This window comes from Castor canadensis, chromosome 6, assembly GCF_047511655.1.
Source record: "Castor canadensis chromosome 6, mCasCan1.hap1v2, whole genome shotgun sequence".
NCBI classification, from domain to species: Eukaryota; Metazoa; Chordata; class Mammalia; order Rodentia; family Castoridae; genus Castor; species Castor canadensis.
This window is the reverse complement of record NC_133391.1, coordinates 140,338,963-140,364,363: the sequence shown is the minus strand read 5'-3', so window position 1 is coordinate 140,364,363 and position 25,401 is coordinate 140,338,963. Positions and strand designations below refer to the sequence as shown.

The window sequence follows — 25,401 nt, the reverse complement described above, 5'->3', positions numbered from 1 at the left end:
CTCTTAGTACTGGAAAATAAAATAGAATGAAACTCAAACTTTTGACATCAAAGGAATTAGTCATTGTTATGTACATAAGGTCTCCCCAGCCCGACCTTTTGGTGCTTTTGCAAACATGGTTACTTTTTCAACTTTAGATTTCCTTGTTCTGTCCCAAATTTCTTGAATATGCTGCAGTGGCTTTCAAGTGTGTTCAGTCAAAGGTGATTGATTCAGAATAATTGACTTGCTGAGCTCTAGCATACTGACTCTTCTGTTTCTTCACCCACCAAACTGTCCCCTTGTTTGGAATGCTGCATTCTCAGGTTTTAGCTTAACTGGTTCTTTTTTGTCATTTAGGTCTCAGCTGAACTGATGGGACTTCTCTGACCTCCACAGTTCTCTGTCACATCATCCTGTGCTGATTGCTTTATGACATTTATCCCTATTGGAGGATTTTGTTTCTATTAAAAAACACTTACTGTTAATTTTTTCCCATTAGACATCAGTTCCAAGACACAGTATAGGACCTCGAAAATACATATAGAATGAATTGTATGGATGGAAAATGGTGAGAGGCTAAGGAAACCTGTCAAGTCTCCTTGACTGAAGAAAACCTTTTGCAAGGAGCACTAACTATTCTTGAAGGTATCTTTGCTTTGAATCCAGTCCAAATTTTCTCCTCTTTCCTTTGTTTTTGTGAATGTTTTTCTCCCTCATGCAAGCAGTGGAAACTAAAAAACACATATCCATACTTTTGAGATTAAAGGACAGTGTCTAAGTTATAGTCTGCCTTCGTTCTGTACTGTGAAGCTGCAAGTGCTAAGGCCAATGTCCTCATCAGCAGTAAAATAATATTTGTCGTTCTAGGCTTTTCAAGCATCTGGTACCCTGGCTTCCAGGTGTAATTTAGTATTTTGCTTCAGGATAGTAAAGCATTTATGCTGCAGATCTTCTCTGAAACATTCTAATACATTTAACACATTTTTAAAAGCTTTGTTTCTTTCACTAATGATTTTCATCTTCCAAAGAACTTATCTACTTAAAAGCAGATCATTAAAGATACTCTGTGCACATATTTTTCATATTACTTAGAGTGATTTTGATTTAGTTTTATTTATTTATTTATTTTTTGCTTTGCTGGGAGAACCTATTTATGAAAGAAGTTAGAAAATTCACTTCTTTTTTTAGAAGAGATGTGACTTGGATAGAGTGCTGGCTATATAGGATATATTTATGTAGTTTAGAGCCATATCCATAATAGATCAAGCAGTCAATCTTTGGACATAGTTTGGGGTGAAAAGTTTTTGTCATATTCATGAATTCTGTTAGCTAGTTTTAAATAATTTTAAAAAGCTTATTGCATTCCAAATTAAGGATTTGGGCTAAATAGAAAGGCTAAAGTCATGGTTTTTCTCAGCTTGACTTTTTGGATATGATTAATTTATAAGCTGGATTTTATGATGGGGAACATGGAAAGGACCTTTGAACAAAGTCCCTAAGCCAAAATAAACACTCTATTGTTTCATAGTTTTTATTGCACATAGAAAAACATTGTTGTCATTATTCTATTAAATGGACGAAGATTACAAGACTCACAAGAAAAAGCCAGTAAGGTTTATTGAGCTACTTTTTGTGTAAGGGTTGGTGCATGTTGACCGCCAAATTTCTGTCAACACCATAAAAAAAATTAATATATCAAATTTTTTTCTCATCTATTATGTAAGAAATTTATGCATGTCAGTACGCAGAAGAAATGTCACAGACATTGTCTACTTTTAGCAGCCTGTTGAAATACTATCTTTTTATTTGAAGGTTAAGTGTGACCATATGAACACAGATACATTTAGCGCTAATATTTAGTACTATCAGTTTTACCACTTTTTTCTTTCTGGCAACAATATTAGCTATAGTTACCAACATATATTTAGTAGTAAGACTGATATATTCTGCTTATCTTTAAATCATAAATGTTTGTTTAAATACTAAGATTATTATAATACTTCTGATACTGATATCACTGATCTAAAAACCCCCACTACTATTCCCAGCATCCTGAAAAAGAAATCAGGGTGTAATTAGCTCTGTTCTCTGCTACCAGAATTTGTTGCCAATATGGTTGCTGGTTGGGCAACTTTTCTCACTCCAAAAGTTATTTCTTTTGTTTTAAAAGAGTCTCAAAATCCAAAGATGGTTCATCTTGCTGATAAAGTAGTTTTCTATGCTTCTATTCAACCAAGGTCTTGTTTACGGGAGGAAAGAAAAGCTACATTTTATCGCAACTATAATTTCCCAGGCATTATGCAAGATATAGAAAAGACAAAAATGAAATCTTTTTTTCTAAAGCCTTAGATCTGTTTCCCTTTGGGGAACTCAGGAATGAAAAGACAGAGTTCTTCAGATGGAAAACAGGAAGACCAATGAAAACTCTGGCAATAATCCCTAAAATGTACAAGGAGATAACTCCACTCTGTATGATTACAAAATTTTTTTCACAAAGTCATATCTTTCAAAACAGTAGTACTAGTTTAGAAAGCCGGTTAGGTGGAGCAATTGTGTTTCAGTTCATTTGAATGGGATTCAGTCTGGATGGCCCAGCTGGATGGGAATAGCATATAATGATGCTACAAATCAGTCAGCTGGCAAATACCAGTAAGCTGTACATTCAACTTTACATCTCAGTAGAAATCCTCTTTCCCCATTAAAATCCTGTCCAACTCATTATTTGCTGACACATCAAAGACTGCAGGACTGGCCATTTCCCACTTTTCTACAGCTATGCAGATGTCTGAGTCCTGAAGGTGAATCTATCTGGCCAATTCTGCTTGACATTCTGCGTGAAAGTGGATTCTTCACACCACATATAACTGTAGCCTATGATCAGACACAGCTTTCCACCTGGGTGAATCACTTAGTATCTGCTTAGTTGAAGCTTCAATGGTTTTTGCATCTACAATACAAATATTCTTTTTGTCTAAGGCAGGTTTATGAAAATCATTTACCCTTGTCATCCTTTCCAACCCTACAATATAGAATCTCTGATATGAAGCATTCTAATCTCTCATTGTTACCTAGGAGAGATTCTTCTATCATTGTTCCTTGACTTTTTTACACTGGCCCCATCTTCTTCACCTGAAATAAATGTAGAATTAGCATTAAGAGGAAATAAAAGGGAGTAATTTAGAAGTGAATTGCCGTTTTTTGCTTTTGCAAAACTTTATTTTTTCCCATTTTTACTAAAGAGGCAAAACTGGCAGATAAAAGTTGCATATTCAATATGTATAATGTAATGATTTGATATATGCTTGTATTATACAGTGATTGCCACAGGATATGATTGTTACCACACCACTTATCACACAGTTACCACGTGTGTGGAAGCAGGGAAGGAAATTAAATCACTTTTGAACACTGGCTACAACACAAAAGTTTGATGGAAGGAACAAAGTTGTCATGTGGCTATTCAGTTTTAGAGGCATTAACTGACAAAATGCAAGCCTCATGAGGAAAACTCAGTCATAATTGAATTGTGGTCCTTAACCTCTAAAATTGTTGGCATGGACAAAAACATTCATGCTGTCTTACAAAATAGTTCATGTTACCAATTAAATTCAAGGAGCAAAATGAGCTATGATTGCAACTCAGAGTGGCATATCTTCCTGCTTTGCCTTTTTTGTTCTGAAGTGAAGACCACATCAGAATTCAAAGAGGAAATTCTGTCACCCTTTCAGGGGAAAAATACATATATTCTTGACTTGTATAATTTACAATGTATACTTTTAAAATTATCTAGGTAACTGATGCAACTCAATTGAACATTATGCTAGTGTTGAGTCTCTTTCTCATTCAAGATGTGCCAGGTTTGCACTAGGCGTGTCATATTCAGCAATAGATGGTTAGCGCAAACTAAGGCAGCCATTTTTCTCAGATGTTTTCCCACCTATTTCAAAAAGAAAAGTGGCTAAATAGAGGGTTTCTGGATAAGTAGTTGAAGCTGTTCTGCTGGACTAATTGACATGCTAAATAAATATACAAGGGAAATGCTGCTATGTGCATTGAAATACAAATGGATGTCTATTTTGGAATAGTAAAAGTAAAATTAGTTTGTAAAGTCATTGGTTCTGTTTCTAAGGAATTCCCAGCAGGGGTTTCTGAACTAATTCTCAATAGCAACCACATATTAGTAAAAGAAAAAGAAAAGTATTTAAGGGTTTCTTTGGGATATTCTCTGTGATCACTGGAGACAGCAGGTGCGGTTTCTGGCTTGTGTGCTGCTGAGAATGCAGATGACCAAAAATGTATGAAGTTTAGCCTAGATTGTTGTCTCCTTTACAGAGATTCTGCCTTGTGCTGACTCTTACATTACTGTCTTATTATTTCAGTTGAATCTCAGTTTAGTATGTAAAATATGTTTTGGTTCTGGTCTTAATGAGTATTCATTCACTAGCAAGTTTCACAATAGCCCATTTGAGTAAAAAGAAATAGCCTTTTCATAGCTACTTGCTGCAATTCAGAGTGACTAACTGTAACTGTGGTCCAGCTCACCAAAGTCTTGTTGCTCTATTTCTGATTTCCAGAGAAAAGAGATTGAGAACCATTTGTTAATCATTGTGTCCCTATATCTGTTTTTCATTGGAATACTTAGGCAATTACTTAATTAGAATGTTTCTTGTGAGGCAGTGCTTTTTTTTTTTTTTTTTTGCATTAATCATACTCTGTTTAGCATCTGGGAAGCCTTGTGACTAGATCCAGCCAGTGCAATGTCACGTATGATTTGCTTTTCTTCTTAGAAGATCCACTCTGTGGTTTTTCCCTGGAATCATGAAGAAAATGGTCCTCAGCCTAAAAAACAATGGTAGAGAAAATTGTATGACCTCTTCCAGGTCATAAAACAATCAGTCTGGGAAGGGTCCACTGTTGAGCCTGGGGTGTGAGTGGGGTGGATGTGGGGGTTGAGAGTCATGGCTTCTATGACTGGAACCCACCTAACCACTGTAGCCCACCACTCTGAGTACTGTCATAGGGACATATACCCTGCATGTGAAAAGTCATCAGAACCTCTCTTTATCATTCTCTATAATTTTTATGGGCTCATTGTGATGCAGAGCAAGGGTATAGATTTGGAGCTCTCTGACTTATTTTGTTTTATATAGTTACTATTTTTAATGTACAAATGATGCTCCAATAAATACCCAGGTACCCACCACGCAGATGAGCAAGAAGGGCATGGTGACCAGTGGCTTAAGCCTGTAATCCTAGCTACTCAGGAGGCAGAGATCAGGAGACTGGATCATGGTTCAGAGCCAGCAGGGGCAAGTAGTTCATGAGACCCTATCTCGAAAATACCCATCACAAAAAGGGCTGATGGAGTGGTTCAAGGAGAAGCCTCTGAGTTCAAGCCCTAGTACCACAAAAAAGAAGGTCATGGTGGTAGAAATTGTAGGTGGGGGAGAAAATCATCTAAGATTTTCAGATCATAGTAAGCACTTTGTTATTTACTCTGAGTAAGATTGGATACCATGACAAGGATGTTGAATATAGAAACAGCATGTTCTTATTTTAGGGAAATCAGTTTGCATGGTAGAGAGAAGGAGAGTCAAAAACAAAAGCAGTTGGGCCAATTAATAAATATAAATCCAGATAAGAAATGTTGGCAACTTGCATGAGGGAGATAAAGATGGAGATAGTAAGAAGTGATTTTATTCTGGATATAATTTGAAGGTGAGTAGGAAAAGATTAGTTAATGGAGTATTAGTGATGAGACATAAGGAAAAAGTGGAGCAAAGGCCTATGAATATAAAAGGATGAAGGTAATATGATGGTGTTTACTGAAATGGCCAAGACTGTGGTGTGAGCAGGAAGAGTAAAATCAAAAGTTTGGTTAAGGATTTATAAGTTTCAGATGCCTATCAAACAACTGAGGAATTATTAGTCAATCAGATTCATGAATCTGTAGTTCAAAGAAGAGGTCTGGATTGATGTGTTGTTTTGGAAAACATCAACATATATATGATACTGAATGAAATCACCTAGGGAGGACATATAGGTAGAGAAAAGGAGGGAGGATGGTAATTCCTGAAGGGTAATTCAGTGATAAGTGGTTGGAAAAATGAAGAGGACACAGTGAAGTAGACCAAGATGAAGTGCCCACTAAGGTGGCAGAGTTAACAGAGAATGGTGTCCAATATATAAAATTTGCTTTCTTTTTTCAAGAAGTGAGAATTTTAACGTGTACTTAAGATGATCCTTGTCTCACAAAAATAGCTCCATTAATCATTACTTAAATAAGAATCTTTAAATAGTAAACTGTAGTAGTTTACTTAGCCTTTAGTGATAGTTTAGTTGGGTGTCAAATTTAGAATTGATGGTTATTTCTCTAACACTTTAAAGGTTTTCATTTATATTCTGGCAACTTTTGTTGCTGAAGAAAAATTTACTCAGTATCTTTGAGTTCCTTAGTGTAGGTACTTTGTCTCTTCTTTAAAGTAATTTAAGATTTTCCTACGTCCTGATGACTTCTGATAGATTTGCTTTTCATTTACTCTCATTGATGACTACTGCAGGCTTTTAATCTGTAGCCTCAAACTACTCATTAGCTTTGTAAAATTAGCAGTAATAATGCTTTCTGTTTCTTTGCATTGAATTAAATCCTCTCTTTCTTAAACTCCTATCAGATGCATGTTACAGTTTATTAACCTTTCCTCCATTGCTCATAACTTCTCTTTCTAATCTTTCAGTGCCACTGTCTTAATTTTTAAACATAAAATAAACCTACCATTGCAGCAGGTTTGGCACAAAGGAAAAAGTTCAAAGTATAAGCTTGCAGAGCCACGTTGGCCAGCAGTTCTGGCATTGGTTATATTTTAAGGTTAATGTAGCTTATCAAGCAGCTGGTCTCGATAATCAAATGAAAGATAAAAGCCTAAAGGTTTGCTGATGTCAGCCTGACAAAATCAAACAGAGTAAAATGTCCCTCCCATCTCCCTGCTGTACCTGCATCTTGAGAATAATAAGGCCGCTTGCATTAAAAAGGTATGTATAAAAAGCAAAGAGTGGCTGGGCGCCATTGACTCACGCCTGTAATCCTGGCCACTTGGAGGCAGGGATCAGGAGGATCTCAGCTGGAGAACAGCACTGACAAATAGTTTGGGAGACCCTATTTTGAAAATACCCAACACAAAAAAAGGGCTGATGGAGTGGCTCAAGTGGCAGAGTTCCTGCCTAGCAAATGTGAGGCCCGAGTTCAAGCCCTAGTACTACCTGCCCAAAAAAGGAGAAAGAGAATAAAGAAAGGATTCAGCAAAAGTGAGAGGATATAGCTACATAGTTCATAATCAATGAAAGAATATTTCAGAGAATATTTAGCTCTCTAATCCTCAAATAATTGTAGACTGCATCAATAGCAGATCATTTTATCCATTAAATTATCAATACTGAGGAAAAAAGAAAACTAACTTTCAGTGAAGTGCTCTGCAACTCTGGTCTGCACCTAAATTAGGACAGGTTGAAAACAATTGAGTGACAGCTATGAAGAACATCTCATGAATGTTCTACGTTTCTGTGTAGCCACATTGCTTCTGGGAATCAACAATTAGATAATAAATGGAAATACAGCCAAAATTTCATCCTCCACCCCTCCAAAAATGTTTATTGTGTCATTATTTATGCTATTGAAAAACTAGAAGCAGTGACCTACAAGCTTTTTTGAGTGTCAAATCATAATAAGAAAATATAAGGTCTCTATGGACATACACAGTCATTAAAAATGTCATGTGAAGAAATTGATCATTTTTTTCCATTCATTTAAACAAGCCAACAAACAAAGCTGGGTTTGAACAACTAAACTGATTTCACAGCCTAAGAACAGGTTGTGACTCACAGTAGGAAAAGCACAGGTCTGAATGGCCACTCATAAGCATATCATGAAATAATTGATGTAACCGTTAAATTTTATGATCATATTTTTTATTTTGTTTTTGTTTTGAGGTAGCTGGAGGGATGTTCCATTCTGTCAGCCAGCAAAGAACAATATGCTTCTAGGTAACTACTTATATTGGGGATTTCTGTAAGATCTCTTCTGTTGTCTCCAGCCATTCCCATGTAATTCTAGCAATACATCATGGATCCTTCATGGATTCTTTGTGATGTTTTCAAGATTCCTCCCCTCTCCCTTGAAACTTCTCCAAGCAAATAGAATCTGCTTAGGTTATCCAACATCTGATTTCTGCCTAGGTTACCCAACCTCTGATTCCTATTGCTCAGCCTTTGGTATCAGAACTCCATTCTCTAATCAATAAATTTCAACTGAGCCAGATTGATTTTATTTGAGTCAACGGGAATTGCTAAAAGCAGCATTTTCTAGACAAAAATAGCAATATATTTGTCAGATACTTAAAGAGACTCTAATGTTAATGGAAAAATATCAAAAACAAAAAGAGACAACTTTTTATATGAAGCCATTTTCTATTTTTCTTTAGAGATCTTACTAGAAAGAGAATCTAGAATTTATATATATACATATATATAATTTCTATATAAACAAGTATTGTGAATTATAATTGGAAAAAATCAAAATTGGATCTGCAAAAAATGATTTTGCAAGCAAGAATCATGTACTCCTACTCTTGATTAATTCATCTTCTTTGTGTAAATATGGAATTCCTGTGATTAAAATTCTGGTTGGAACAGGAAAATCTCATTTTGTTCTGCTAACACTATCTCAGAGTATGTTGCTTACTGTCAAATTGGTTCGTAAGTGGCAGGTACAAAAACTTGGAAAGATATAGCCCAGACTCCTTCTCTCTGGGTCTTTTACTTTCCTACTCTGTTAGTCTAACCATTACTTTTATTGATAAAGCCCCTATTAACTTGGGGTTTGGAAATTTAGTTTGGAGGTAAGGTGGTGCAGAGTGTCACGTATTTCCTTTGTTATAACAAAATAATATTCCTGTCTGACAAGGATTTCACTTCTATAGGGGTCAATAATTCCTTCAGTAAAACTATTCACAAGTCCTAAGGTTTCAAATATTTATGGTTTCAGAATCCCAATAGAATTCAGGGCTCTCTTGGAAAAGGAAAAAGTGTCACTCAAGGCTCATGAAAAAGCATATCAGAATGCCATGCATCTGATTCCATTTTCTTTGTAAGTATTGGGGTAAAGTTTCAGATTATGATTTTACACAAATCTCATGTGATTGTATTCCCCCTCTTCTTTCATTAATGTCTGAAAAATTAGGTGAGAAACATCTTTGCGATCTAGGCTGGCTGGTCACAAATCTACTGGCTACTTGGTCCTTTGCCCGTGCACTACCCTTATTTTCTGGGATCCAGTTTCATCGTGAGCCCCAGAAGCACTGACAGGTCTGAGTAACCCTCTTCTGTGTGTTTGCCTATCCACTCCATCAGCAACCAACCAGGAGAGAAGGAGATACTCATTTCCCTAAAAGATGGTGTGCCACTTCTACTCATGTCCCGCTGGCCACAATATAGTCATGTGACCACAGTGAGATGCAAGTTGTCTTTGAAACGTCAACTTTCACTGAAAGTGGGAAGTATGAATATTGGTGGCAGCTAGTAACTACCAGTTAAACCAAATCACGGATTAGGTACTGCAGACTCTGGAGACAAGGGGTTTATGAAGCCCTGACTTACATTTTGGAAATATGTTTTAGAGGCACCTGTCAGGAAAGCAGTTTCTACACATCCAAAATATGATTGGAAAACAAGTGTAGTCATGATTAATTATTCAAATGAATCTTTCTTTCTGAGGGTTTCTTATCTTAAAGGGATTTGAATGACTCCCATATCCATATGATGTTTATTGCATGTACACATCAGAAAGCTAGCCAGGCAGAAGCAGTTATGTAAACTGCAAAAGGCCCTGCTAATTCTCGTAGCAGTCATGAACCACAAATGTTTTGTTGTGTTGATAGTGTGAATGGAACTATTGGTCACACAAAAGAATATGAGTCATAGTCTTGTATGCACAGGAACCCAGTGTACATTAAGATCAAGAATCCAAGGGCAGAGCCAGATGTGATGTATATGCCTATAATCCCAGCTACTTTGGAGACAGAGAACAGGATTGTGGTTGGAGGCCAGCCCAGGAACAAAGTTAGCAAGACCTTATCTCAAACAATAAGCCAGGTGTGGTGGTACCTATGTGTAATCCCAGCTCTCAGGAGGCTGAGGCAAGTGAAACAAGTGTTCAAGGCCAGCCTGGACTAGAGAGCCTAGACTCTGTCTCAGAACAAAGAAAAAGAAAAATAACTAAAAGAATCAAAGCCTATATTATGCTGTGTTCTCTAGTTCAATTTACCAAAATATCCTTGGTTGATTAGGACTAGGATGCTGAGGGTTTTCTAGTTAACCACTTCACAACACTGAGACAAGAGATGGTCAGATGTTTATAACAAAATTATGTATGCTAGGATTACCAATGGCCACTAATATTCTGGAATTTATTCATTTATCCCTTCATTTAAAAAATATTCAGTGTTCCCGACTCTGGGTCCTTGGCACACACGCTTGGTAAGTTATAGTGAACACACAGGGGGACTTCTGATTTTGTTCTTGGGCTCCTTAGAGTATGGGACAGATCATATCCCTTGTCTTCAACCCATCTAAACTATAGCCTTCATTGAATTTCAATGCTTAGCCCTCTTCTCAGCCAACCTGGGGATCTCATGAGACTCCAACCAAAGCTTGATCTTCAGTTCAGCTGGGAGCCTCAAAGAAGTACTGCACAAAGGTCGGGGGTTTGTTATGTGAAGCAATGAGCTGGTGTGATTTAATATACTTTTATGGTACCAGAGTGTGTGTGTGTGTGTGTGTGTGTGTGTGAGACACACACAGAGAGAGAAATGACTAACAGACAGAGAAAAGAGACAGACTGAGAATGATTAATTAGGGGGAATTTCGCAAAGGCTATGTATCAAAGAGCAACTTCTAGAAGTCACAGATCAAGACACACCAAACAATGATAAAGACACTTCCATGGGATTCCACCCTCAACCCCAATCTCTCTGCCAGATTTTAACCAAATTAGCATTGAGATCATCTTGCGTACGTGACTGAATGGAAACAGAAATTATGAATGTTCTTGATGTTAGCCTGGAGGAAACCCTGTGAAAATCCAGCTTCGGTTTCAGGACTGTCTGACTGCTGGTTAGTATCCCTTATTACTAACGTAAGTGACTGATAGTCAGGTCTCCCCTGTCCACCACTTGCTTTTGCAGTTTGAGATATAAATCTCTGACCTGGCTTAGACTAGACTGTTTTTCTTCTTCTCCCACCTCTTTTGTCTTCTTTTGAATGAATTTCTCTTTGTTCTCTCCTCTACTTTTCTAAGCAAATCTTCCTACTAGGTAAAGCCTTTGACTGCTTTCTTCCTTGTCTAATCACCATTGAAATGCTGTTTGGGCTTCCAAAGTCTGCTGTCTGAAGGAAGGGCTAGTTTCTGAGCTAGTTTTCTGTACAGTTTGAGAAAGTCAAAAGTTATTATATTTGCCCTCTGGAAACAATTTGGGCTTTTAACTCTGTTCCATGTTTATATTTCAATAGTCAGTTTACATTTAGAAAAGTATTACAAAGAAGTGATAGCAAGCTGGCATCATGGCTCATGCCTCACTCAGCTCCTCAGGAGGTAGAGATAGGCAAAAAAGCTAGCTTGATCCCATCTTAATCAATAAGCCAGACACAGTGAGGTAAGTCTGTGGTCCCAGCTACACAGAGGCCATAAGTAGGAGGATGGTGGTCTAAGGCTGGCCCCAGGCAGAAATGTGAAACTCTATCTGAAAAAATAACTAAAGCAAAAAAGGGCTGGAGGTATGACTCAAGTGGTAGAGCACCTGTCTACCAAGTGCAAGGTTCTGAGTTCAAGACCCAGTACTGCAGGACACCATGCTTGTTTTGTACCTTGGGGGGAGGGGTGCTTCTGAAGTCTGAGAGATAGTCAGCACTTTGAAGAAAAGGAAAATCAGAATTTGTCCTTTCCTACTTCTAACCGCATGTCTTTGCTGATTAACTCTGAGTTTAGGATTTACTTTATCCCTGAAGTGATGGGCAGTACCACTTTTCTACCTTTCAATAAAGCATGCCCATAAACTTGCATGCCCCAACCATCTCCAAACACCTGTTCTAACACACTATCCCTGGGTCTCTGTTTATTCCATCAGTAACTCATTTAAAACTCAGTTGCTAGGCACTGTACGAGGTAGAAGGGAATACCAAGATGACCTACTGAGGAGAGAAAAGAAAAATCACTGACTCTTTACAGTGCTACAATAGAGGTTCGTGGAGGCCATTGGAGAATAGAGAGGAGAGGCACCTAACTCCACCTGGTGGGGAGTAGGCATTGCTGCTAAGATGCTTCTAACTGGAGCAATTGTTCATAGGTGGGGCTGAGAGACAGGTAGGAAATGACAGCTGCAGGTAGACAGGAGTTATTTTTAATGCCTGTGAGTATCCAGGTGTGTTTTGTCCCTGGGCCTGAAAGCACCTCACTTTGGCTCTTTAGCATTTAGATGATGTTCCCTGAGGATTCCTTATTCCTTCCTTTCCTCATCTGAAAGTAAAGTTTTACCCAGTAGCGTGATTGAAAGTGGTTAAATGTGAAAAATTCATTCAAGTCACTTTTCAATTGGAAAGGAAGATGAATGTTTTATTCCTGTTCTATAAGTTGTGAAATATATATAAAGTATTTCACTCAAATGCGTTGTAATAGAAAGTGTTTTAAGTGTCTATTCTTTTGACGTCTGGTAGTTAGGCAGTCTCTGTGAATCAGTAGTGGTTCAGGGTTTGGCTTAGCCTGTTGGTTCTAACCTTTTCCACCACACATCTGATTTAGGAGAAACTTGGCCAGGTCATTGAATTACAATTTCCTGAGTTACGCTGTGGTGGTCCCCTAGGAGAGTAAACACAGGCCTCCTGGGAATTGAACATTTAATTCAGGAGAACCGAAAACAAGCTCCCCTAAGCCAAGATTTTCAAGGACATGCTAAAAAGATAGACTAGCCATAAATGCAGTCTCTTTGCCCTTATCTTTCCCCTACTCTAGTCTGTCGTAGGTTTTGACCTTGGTTTTGATTTACCTTTCACACATTGCCTGCTTTTTAATTTCCTAGTTTGACCTGGGGTTAAGATGAAAAACAAAGCTAGAAAACTGATGAAGACAGTGGTGATCAGACTCTGGTGCCTGATACATACTAGCCAAGCTCAAGAGATGGGCAATGCACCCAAATGACAATACATTGTTTCATATTTCCCCATTTTACTGTCAAGCATTTTATTTCAGCTGATTACCATGTTAGTTTTCCAGAAAGAGAGTGAATTCAGAAAACAAGATGCAAATCAGATGATTTGGCAGTTCTAGAGCTTGAATAAAGAGAACTAAATGACATTAACAGACAGTATTATGAAGCTATGAGAGATTATTGCATTATCTCTGTATTGGGACATTCTTATTTATAGATCAAGGCACACTTATCCCAGGTAATTAGGGGAAACAAAGATGTAAGTTGTCTTATTTTTTCAACATCCCTCATCAATTATCATTATTTGATTGGACAAGATTATCACTAAAGTCTCACCCAGATTTAAATTTCAATGTACTTTTAAAAAGCCTATCTCCATGTGGACATATTTCAGTAGTGTATACCTTCAGTAGGTATACCTTCCTAATGTTTCTTGAACCTTGATATTTAAGAAGTCAGTCTTGGGCTCAATAATGAAGTTTTAGAGAATATCTAGTTTTCTACTGCTCCCTCACAGTGTGTAAGGTGAGAAGTCTGGGCACAGTGTGACTCAGTCTTGTTCTCTGCTCAAGAGTTCACAGGACTGAAATCAAAGTGTTTTGGCTGCATTATCTTTTGAGGGCTACTGTTCCCATGCTTATTGGAGTTGTTGGCTGAGTTAAGTTCCTTGCTGCTAGAGGACTGTGTTCCACATTTTCTTGCTATCTGTTGGCATGGAGCCAGCTTTTTAAAAATGTTTTTATTAGTGTATATTAGTTGTATGGGATTTTCATTGTAACATTTCCATATATGCGTACAATGTACCTGGGTTTGGTTCATCCCTTCCTGTATTCTCCCTCTTTCCCCTCTCCCTTCTTAAAATGACTTCAACAGGTGTCAGTGTTCATGTTCAAACATGTATAGAAAATAGATCAACCATATTCACCCTCCTTTAGCCAGTTTTTGCTCCTAGAGGCCATCTGCATTGTTCCCTCCAGCAAGGGCAGATCAAGTCCCTCTTGAATCCCTACTTTCTCTACTTCTGCTTCTACCACATTTCATTGACTGACCTCCTCTTCCTCTTTTATTAAGCTCCTGTGATTATACTGGCTCACCCAGATAATCTAGGGTAATCTCCTTATTTGAAAGTCAGTTGAGTATTCACCTAAATCCCTTCACATCAGTACCTAAATTAGCAGCATTTGATTGAATAACCAAGATGGAAATCTTTGAGGTACCTTTAGCATTTTTTCTACTCAGTATTCTCAACAACTATTTGGAGCTGGCTGACTTCATCTCCACATGTGTATTTGTTTAAATTTTGCTATTTCATATGATAATGCTTTGGGGTCCTAGTTTTAACCATTTAACATAGATGGTCTGTTTCAAAAAGTGCATGTATTTGTTGATCAACTCAGGAAGAAAGATTTCTTGGGGCAGATGAACTCTACTGTCACAAACTTAAAAATCATAACACATTTGGTTTGCTTTAGGTCAGTGGTTCTCAATCCTGGCTGCACTTTAGAATTACATAATAAAAAAGTTAAAATATCAGTATCACACTACACCCCAGAGATTCTGATTTGCCTGTGGTAAAGCCAGGGCATATTTTTAAAAGTTTCCCAAATGATTCTAATATGCAGCCAAGGCTGAGAACTGTTGATAAGCACCAAACATTCTGTTTTGGAGATAAGGAAGCAAAGGCTGAAAAAATGACTGACTTAAAGTACCTTCACTAGATCTGCTACTAGACTTCATATTCAGTGCTATGAAAACTGTAGTGTTGAATTGACTATGGAGTTCAGTGCTTGTCAATTGTGTGCAAAATAAGTGTTCAGAGACCTGCAATACCCTGCTTCTTGCTTCAGTAGCAAGACTATTTTTTTCTCAGACTTTAAGAAGCTGTTACACCTTGCAAAATACCTGTTTGGCCTGAGTCATAATAAACATAAATATATTCTGCCTTTACCAAGGCTCTGGCCACATGAGTCTCCACATTCTCTTAGCATTCTCAGAGCTGCACAGTCCAGTGCAGTAGTCACTAGCAACATTGAACACTAGAAATGGGCTAATTTCAATTGAGATGTACTGTGAGTGACTATAAAATGCTCATCAGATTCAAAGACAGAGTATGAAAAAAATGAGTGCACAGTATCCCATTTATACTTTTTTACATTGATTCTATGATGAAATATGGATATATGAAGTTAAAAATATCTTGCTAAAATCCATCTGATTCGTTAGTTTTTTAATGTAACGCAGCAACTTTCTATGTGTGGCTGTCATCTGTGGCTCGTATTATATGTCTGCTAGACTGCTCTTGATCTTGAAGAGTGAAGTAGTGCATGGTAAACTTCTGGAGACAAGACATGACATTGATCTGCCCTGTGTTTGCCATTGATCTGGAAGCCAATCAGTCTCACCAAATAGACTTCTTAATGCTTAAAGGAGGCAGGGTGATGCCCTTGTGTCATGGAGAGAGCACACTGCATAGCTTTAAGCAGTGTACCCAAAAGTAGACCAGGTGCTCTTGAGGGCTCTAAGGCATAGAAATGGATATTACATAATTAAGCAGTACAACTCTTGAATAAACTGCCACATCAGCATTCACAAATTACCATGTGTCAGAGTTCATGAATTATCACCGTCCTTGACAAGCCCTAATCATGGGCAATATCATGATTCAAATCCTGATTTGACTCTTCTTTTATCCTTGCCCTCTCTAGTTTTATCGTGATTCACTGACACTCTAATCATATGTTTAGTTTGCATAGTTTACTGTTTATGAAAAGTCAGGATCCCAAATGCAGGCCTTGGAGACAACAATCCCAGTTCCAAACCCTACCCAAAAATGCCCTATAATTGTGATGGGACATGGGAGAGTCACTACATCTCTCCAAGCTCCTCTAAACTTCCATGTTCTCATTTGTAGTAAGAGGCTCTTCCTTGCAGCATCTGTATGAAGGCTGAATGAAATAATTAGGTGTCTGGCATGCTCACTAACTGGATAGATGGTTTGGGGGGACATCTACTCTGTGACAAGCCCAAGGCTATATTTTCAGGATAAAAGAGTGAGTGAGACACAGCTACTACCCCTAGGCTACTCATAGCTGAAAGAGCAGACAGACAAGTATCTCAGTAGCATCAGGGCATGTGCAGCCCTCAATACATGGCAGCTGTTAACACAGCACAGCCTGGAGGTGCCTTACCACAAAAATCATGGAATTGTGTTCAGGGGAGGCAACTGAGATCCACTGTGATTAAATGACCACCCGAGATACCACGTTAGGCAATGTTGAGCTGCTACCAGAGCATGAGATGACTGACTCCTCTTGTAATGCATTTCCCAGGAGATCACATTGCCCCACTCTTGATTTCCCAACTTGTTTACCTTCAAATAACAACTTCATCATGTGAAACTTGATAAAAAAGAAGGAAGAGTCTCTTAATTTTTGCTCCATATGTTACCCATGTGCTATATTAAGTCTGTCTTTGCAAACCTGTGTATTGGGGGCTGGACTTGGTGGTGCACACCTGCAATCCCATTTATTTGGGAGGCAGAGATCAGGTGGATCACAGCTCAAGGCCAGCTTAGCAAAAAGTTAGGGATACCTCCTTCTCAGCCAACAAGCCAGGCATGATTGCACACCTATAATCTTAAATACTTAGGAGGCATAAGTAGGAGGATTACAGTCTGAGAATGGCCCTAGGCAAAAATGTGAGACCGTCTCCAAAAAATGACTAAAGCAGGAAAGAGTTGGGGTCATGGTTCAAGTGGTAGAGTGGCTGCCTAGCCAGTGCAAGACCCTGAGTTCAAAACCCTGTACCACAAAAAAAACAAAATAAGACTGCATTTCTGTTATCATGCCAAAGAAGGAAGAAATATATGCATTTCTTTAAGATATAAAAAGAATTTGGGACACTATGACTTGTTATATTAATCATTGTCAGATTATTATCTCATCAAGAAAATGATTATATATGTTTGAGAGTCTCCCATGGCCTATTAATCTCCTCCACCTTAGAGTCTGAAAGAAAATCCAACACCTTCAAATTGATTTAAAGAACATTTCCCATATTCTATATGATATATCATAATAATAAGAAATCAGATTTTAAACTTAGCCACTAGTGGAAAGAGAGAAAGCAGAAAGCCAGCAGGAAGTTTCCTTTTTCTGATTTGAAAAAAATTGGCTCTGTCAATGCAATGGTATAAAGTATGATTTCAGAAGGGACATGCCTATAACTTATTTCTGTAATCCTAGCTTCTTGGAAGGCTGAGATCACGAGGATCACAGTTTGAGGACAGCCTAGACAAAAAGTTTATGAGACCACCAATAAAACTGGATGTAGTGGCACATGCTTGTCATCCTGCCTATGAGGGAGGAATAATTCAGGGAAGAATAATCCCAGCTATGAGGAAGGTGGATTCAGGACAGGCTGGCCCTGGCAAAAACTTGAGACCCAATTTGAAAAATAGCTAAAGCAAAAATGGCTGGGGCATGGCTCAAGTGGTAGAATCCCTGCCTAGCAAGCACTGAATTCAAACACAGTATTGCCAAAAAAAAAAAAAAAAAGAATGAAGAAAAAGAAATAGTTGATCTTTATTTAGCTTTCATAAAATGTACAACTAAAAAGCATATTCAGACACATAACATTTTCCAAATGTACTTAATTTAATGCTTAATTAATTAATTAAAATCAGGTAAAATTTAAATTTCTGTAGTCACATTACTACATTTCAAATGCTCATACATGAGGTGTGGTAACTGAATTGATCATCCCAGATGCAAACCGTATTTGCTTTTTTGTTTGTTAAAAATGGAGCCCTTCTTGACATACATTATTCCCACAGGACTTTTTAGCTACACCTCACAGTAAATATCTTACACATTTTAAATTCCCATTCTGTATTCCCTACTGGGTCCCAGAAAGGGAGAGCAATCTCAGTTAAATGGTAGATTTGGGTTTTAATAAACGTCAAACTGTTCAAATAAATGTCTGGTGATACCACATATTTGGATTAGCCTCCTCTTTTTTTCTGGGCTGTTTTTAGAAAAGATTCACCAGGAAATCAATTAATTCAGTTTTGCAATATTTCATTAGTAATCAACGCCAGCATCAGAAAGTACACACTTATTAGGTTATCTACCTGGAGTCTTGGTTTTGCAGTGTAAACAATTCTGTTTCTATTGAATTTTTAAGGTCAGCTCTTGCTTTTTCAGTATCAGAAAAGCTAGATCAGCAAAACAGCAATTTACAGGAAGTTACTGTTTCTGATTAATTTAACTACTATTTTGGTGTCCCTCCGATTTTCATTAATGAGACTCTAGGTTCCCAAATCTACCATTTAACTCCTCCCATATATTAATATGCTAACACAACACTTCTAAGGATGATTCTGTCCATTTCCTCTTTAAGTACTTGATACAAATCAGAGTGTGGGCAGTTTTGGGTGGGTCATTATTTTCCTGCCAAACTACCAACAAGCTATGAATGTGCACATTTTTCTTTGTGCAGTGTAACATACTTCTTAATGTTGCTTTCGAAAAAGATTCTGTAGGGATTTTTCACACTAGTCCCATTGTCAAAAACACCTGATACTCATTCATCTCTATATAACTCTCTCTCACATCCATTAAGGACTCCTCTTTTCCTTTCATCTTTGTTCTCATACTGACAACTTCCAACTAGACATTTTTTGCTTTTTCTTTTTATTATTGTACTGGGGGTACATTGTGACATTTACCAAAGTTCTTACAATATGTCATAGTTGAATTCACCCTCCCATCATTCTCTATTATCCCTCCTCCCCCCTACCCCATTCCTGGAATAGTTTCAGTAGGTCTCATTTTTCCATTTATATACGTGAGTACAGAATATTTTCACCACTTTCACCCTCATGCACCTACTAGACATTGCTAACATTTCCAGAAGTCCTGTAATTGCCCTAAGCACTCAAAATTAAAAAAGAGTCATAGAGCCTCCTCCACCCTCTAAACAACTAAGATTCCAAAAGTCCTGATTGCTGCCCATAGCACATGTATACTCAGCCATTTGTAACAGACGTGTCTTTTCGTATCAGCCCTGTATCCAGTTATCACCAAATCATCTCAGTATGTCCCAGTGCAATAACAAAGGCAAGACAGGCAGCTTCATCCTAAGGAAAATCCACTGTTGCACATGTTATCTATGACAAATTTTCTAGTAAGTTTCTGAAAAATATCAGTTGAAAATGCTATTTCAGTCTGGTCCTACCTTGCCAATCCCATTTTATTCCCTTTATTTGTAAATCTGAACCTTGTTCTCTACCTGCTGCTCTCCTCAGAATATTTCTCAGAGTTCATCCCATGCCAGAATATTTACACTGAGCTTTTGCCCACTCAAGTTCACCACAGCTACTCTTTTTTCTTACCCGTCACAATCTTATCTATCATTTACTTCTAATTTTAAGCCCTTGATTCGTTAGCTGATTTTTCCATATTTTAGCTTTCTACTTTTATGAATGTTCCTTCTTTTCATTGAATGGACTCTTGTACCATGGGGTTAATGGATATATATGATAAGTTTGGGTATTTGGGCTCAAATGACTTAGGGAAAGAGAACCTCTTCCTCACATCAGGCACACCACTGATATATTAAAATTCCAAGCTTTGTGTGATGGCATTCTGTCCTCTCCTAAGGACATATTATATCAGCTAGAACCTAATAAAGAAGGATCCTCTCATCTAGAAGCTGCCATGGTAGAACTCTGCAAGGCTGATTGGGGAAGCATACAATCAAATCCAATGGAATGTCTGTTGGCCTGTGTCATGATAAAATAGGGAGATTTCTCCAAGGGAGTGCAGATAGGGCTTCTTTCAAAGTCACATCCATATCCACTGAGCCAGCATCAGTGGAAGGAAAGGGGAGATTAGGTTCTAATAAAGCAATTAGTTCTTACTGAATCCAACCATGCTTCTTTTTTTTATTTAATTGTTTTTACATTTATTCACATGTATATACATTATTTGTCCTCTCCCCTCCCCACTTGCAGGCAGAGCCTGTTCTGCCCTCTTGTTTGCTCCGATTTTGGTGAAGAGAAAACATAAGCGATAAGAAGAAAGACATAGCGTTTTTGCTAGTCTGAGATAAAGATAGCTATCCTAGCGTTGCTTCCATGCACATGTATATTACAACCCATATTGATTCATCTCTACCAGACCCCTTCACTGCTTCCTGGTCACCTTCCCATCATGGCCTCTGTCAGTTTAAGATTACTTTATTTGCTCCTCTACAGTGAGCACATCAACCACATTCAAGTTTTGGGTTTCCTTCCCTTTCCCTATTCCTCCTGCACACGTTCTCCCTTTAGTGTGTGACCCATGTCTAACAATATTACTGCATTTGTTTTAGGTCTATAATCTGCATTTGAGGGAGAATGTGATTTTTGGCCTTCTGAACCTGGTTAAATTTGCTTAAGATGATGTTCTCCAGTTCCATCCATTTACCTGCGAATAACAATATTTAATTCTTGTTTGTGGCTGAATAAAATTCAATTGTATATAAATACCACATTTTCTTAATCCATTCATTGGTAGCGGGGCATCTTGGTTGTTTCCATAGTTTGACTATTGTGAATAGTGCTGCAATAAACATGTGTGGGCAGGTGCCTTTGGAATAACCTGAGTCGCATTACTTTGGGTATATCCTAGGAGTGGTAGTGCTGGTCATATGGCAGATCTATGTTTAGTTTTTTAAGAAGCCTCCATAATTTTTCTTTATCTTCTTCCTGGTTTCCACCCCTGGATAGTGTTAAATCTGGTCATGATGCAGTGTTCCAGGTGGCAATGAACTATTCTCATCTCCCATTGGGAGAATGGCAATTTTTAAATACCTGTTTCTACTACAGATTTCTGGTTAATTTTGCTTTAGGGATACTTGTTTGTTTGTTGTATGATAAAGAATGTATTCTATGGAGCAATATTTGTCTTGCTATTTGTGGGCTATGTGTGGTGGCTCATATGTGTAATCTGAGCAACTCAAGAGGCACAGATTGAGAGTATCCCTGTCTGAGGCTGGACCAGGCAAAAACAAAGACAAACAAACAAAACTATCTGAAAAATAAGTTAAAAAGCAAAAATGGGGGAGTGGCTCAAGTCATAGAGTGGCTGCCTAGCAAATGCAAGACCCTAAGTTCAAATAAATAAACGAAAGGGGAGAGAGAGGAGAGAGAGAGAGAGAAGGAAGGAAGGAAGAAAGGAAGAAAGAAAAAAAGAAAGAAACAAAGAAAGAAAGAAATGAATAAATGCCTTTTAATGCATTTATGCTGGAGGCTTCAAACTATGATTACATAGCCTGTACTCCTAGGAGTAAAGGACACCAGGACAGAGAGGCTCAGTGATTCACATTTGCAGAGTAGGTGACGATGATGCAAGGCCATTAGTCCATAACATTCTAGGTTAAGAATTTAAAACCTGGATGTTGTAATAACTGAAAGTCACATTTGTTTGAAATCCCCCCAGTTGACAAAGTATGTCATCTTCACTTTCACAATTAATCCTACTGATGTCTCCAACAGGCAGTGTTTGGGGGGATGCTTTCCTCATGAGTGTAGGTGTGCACATGAGTATTCAGATGCAAAAAGATGTTTACATTACATAGGGATGTGTTTTCTTCAGTAAAAAATACAGGAAGAATGTAAAATTATATGCAATGAAAAAAATTGATAGGTTGTCTGCTGTCTAGAACTGAAAGTATACATTAGACCTTTTATACCTATTCAGAATTACACAGACATTGCCAGAGGACTGAGCCTGTAAACCCATGGAAACAAACATTCCTGCTCATCATTTCATCCTGATTAGGAATAGCAAGAAGGAGTATTTCATTATTTTGAGTTTGCATAGTAATAAAACTGAGGCCAAGAGAGGTGTGATGATCAGGTATATCTGAGTGTCTTGTAAATAATGCAATTTAATGTAAACACTGCAGCTAAGCTTTAAAGTAGCTGGCATTAGTTGTCAGATGCAGCAATAGCGCTACAAGGGGCAGTGTGCTGGGTTCATTTCCAGCCAGGCCAAACTTGTTTCTAGAGAACCCTGGTTGTGGGCACTGTGGCTTATTTTTTCCAGAGAAACTTATTTCCTCCAGATGAAGGTATGTGCTGACCGAGGCATCTTGATCTGCTTCCTCATTTGTTCTACTGAGGGCTCAAGGTGCAGCCACACTGGGATTCCAAATAGCTAGCAAGGCCAGAACTAATTCCTCTTGGTGTCTGAGGTATTCACATTCCTGGGACTTTCCATAAAATCAAAACCTGCAAGGCCTCTGTGATGGTTTCTTTTTTTCTTTTGTTTCTCACTTTCCTTCTACTTCTAGTTACACCTCCTTGGGATAGCTCATTAGTGCACTCAAGTGTTTTGAGTATTAATTGAGCTCATTTGGTCCACAGGGAACAAATTTAAGAAATGTTACTCTTACAGTGGGATTGCTTTGTTTTTCCTTTTATGGCTTGTCCAGCTCAAAGCCCCAAGCTTGGTGATATTGTTGACCAGTTTTTCTGTTTCCAGATCAAATTAAAGTGAACCCCTTCTGGCCTTGTGATTAAAGCAGTGTGTGGGGGTCATTTGGTATGAGGTGGTTCTGAGACTGTCAGCCAGGATGTGAAAATCTAGTGTCCACGCTATTTCCTGAAGCAAGCACACATGAGAAGCAGAATTTATTACTACCTGCTGTTTGCCTTCATGAAAAGTAGTACAAAACTCTGGGGCAATAAAAGATTAGGATTCTTTCTACAACTGACATGTCAGTGCATTCATGTTTAACTAGTCTTTAAGTAGTATTTCATAATAATGGTCTGCTATCCATTGCTTGACTTCATTTTATCTGTTTCTGATTTCAGGTCCCACAACTATGGATCTCTGGCAACTGCTGTTGACCTTGGCACTGGCAGGCTCAAGCGATGCTTTTTCTGGGAGTGAGGGTAAGTTCTGCTTTCCTACTCTTACACTTACAGTTATGAAACAACACTGAGTGTTGTTAAATCCAAATTCTTGGGTGATTTAATTCAACAATGCAAGTTTTAGGTAACAGCAAATAGGAAACTTGTCTTAGCTGTAAAATTATAAACTAAGAGATGCTTTTTCTGGGAGTGAGGGTAAGTTCTGCTTTCCTACTCTTACACTTACAGTTATGAAACAACACTGAGTGTTGTTAAATCCAAATTCTTGGGTGATTTAATTCAACAATGCAAGTTTTAGGTAACAGCAAATAGGAAACTTGTCTTAGCTGTAAAATTATAAACTAAGAGGACTTCTCCGTTGATGTTTTAAGAGGAATACAGTAGACAACTTTGGCATCCGATGTCTTCACATAGAAAATAGATGGTACACAGCAGGCCATGGGCATTTATGTTGAAGGCAAGGCTGTGGGAGAGATATTGAAATAGCCCTACAGGGTCATTAACCTACTGATCACCCAGCTCATCTATGAGTAAGGATATCATAGTCTATTTCTGGAGCTCAGAATTCAGGCCTCTTAATCATATTCTCTGAGAGAAAATTGCAGGTTCCAAATGAATTTTACCTCTCACTCTCTGAGTGATTACCTTTTGGCTGAGTGTGAGAGAAGAGACACCTGAAATAGTTGAGTGATATAGCAGAAGTCGTGAGCTTCCTTGGCTCTCTCTGTAATTTTCCCTTCTTTTTTATACCCTTCTTCTGGTAAAGAAGTCAATATTTTCAAATCTACATTTCATAGCAAAAACAAGGAAGAGAGAAGACTTTTTCTCTCCAGGAAGAAAACTGAGCTCCTTCAGAGGTAGGAGACTTTTTGAAAGATCATCTTGAGAACTTGATTATTTTCCTTGCCTGGGCTTCACCTGAGGTCAGGAACAATACAATTCTCCCACACTGTGGCACTGAACTCAGTTGTTGCTTTAAAAGTAGCTGACTCTGTTATTCAACACCCAACTCATGTTGGAAAACACAGTTTAACAGCAGACTTAGCACCTTAAGATGTCCTCCCTGACCTTGAAGCCAAAAATAAATGCACAGTTTGCTGCTGAGACCAGAATAACTAGAAAATGCAAAAGTTAAAATATGTTATTTTATCTCTTAAAGAAATTCCAAAATATTTATAGAAAAGAAGTCATAATTGTTTGAATTATTTCTGGGCCTGTCTGGTGTTATAATGTCAACATTATACAAGTCAAATGTGGAGAGAATTGAAGGCTCCATTCCAGCAGCTTTTCCCATGGCCAGTTTTAGACCCTGGTTCTGAGCCAAAGAATTACAACTCAAATCCTCTGCTGTTCCAGAGTCATGGTAGTTTAATCTCTCCTTTCTTCACTAAGGTGACTTTCACTCCACAGGGAAAGGCTTGAGGAATTTTTTAAAAACCTGTGAAGTGAAAAGAATGGCATAAGAATCTTTAAGGAAATTTCAAAAGGCATCCCTGCCTGAGTGACTAGAGCTCACATTACAATTCAGACCTAGAGAGTCACCAGACAGTGTCTATTTCATCTGTTTAACACTTTAGTAAGCTTTGACTTTAAGAAAAAAATGCCATTAGCTTTGAACATCAACTTAAATATTAATAACATAAACAAGGACTGTAATGTAGGTACAGTGTAGCCGAGCACTGGTGGCTCATGCCTATAATCCCAGCTACTCAGGAGGCAGAGATCAGGAGGAAGTTTGAAGCCAGCCTGGGCAAATAGTTCTCGAGACCCTATCTCAAAAAACCCTTCACAAAAATAGGGCTGGTAGAGTGGCTCAAGGTGAAGGCCCTGAGTTCAAGCCCCAGTACCACACACACACAAAAAAGTACAGTGTGTGTGGGGAGGGACTGGTGGGAGGGGCAGGGTGAATAAAGAGATTAAGGTGAGGGTATATGGTAGATGGGCTTCATATACCTATATGAAACAGAGCTAAGAAACCTCTTGCAATTGCTTTAAGTGGGGTGAGAAGGGAGTTGAGGGGAGGAGACAAAGGGAGCAATGTAAATAATGTACAATATAAGTCTAATCAGAATTGTCACCACGAATGCCCCCATATAATGAATATATCCTAATAAAAATTATTTAAAAATAAATAAATAAAATCCATTTCTAATTTTAAAGAAATGGAAGGCATAGCATGTGACTGAGCTCAGACCAATGATATTTCTATAGAAATTGTTTCATAAGACTCTGAAAGGCTCTGTGAAA

General features: G+C 38.1%; 1 protein-coding gene across 3 annotated transcripts in view; it reads left to right on the top strand.

Annotated features, from left to right (window-relative positions):
- Ghr (growth hormone receptor) overlaps positions 1 to 25,401 on the top strand; it is a 237,152-nt gene that overhangs the window by 87,228 nt on the left and 124,523 nt on the right. For 2 of the 3 annotated variants that reach the window (XM_020181293.2, XM_074077541.1), the window contains exon 2: positions 23,095 to 23,175. In XM_020181293.2, coding sequence (XP_020036882.1) covers positions 23,106 to 23,175 — 70 coding nt within the window. In that variant the 5' untranslated portion in view covers positions 23,095 to 23,105. Of the gene's footprint in view, positions 1 to 10,895; positions 11,146 to 23,094; positions 23,176 to 25,401 lie in introns of those variants that run through there. The other variant, XM_074077540.1, reaches the window with a different exon arrangement.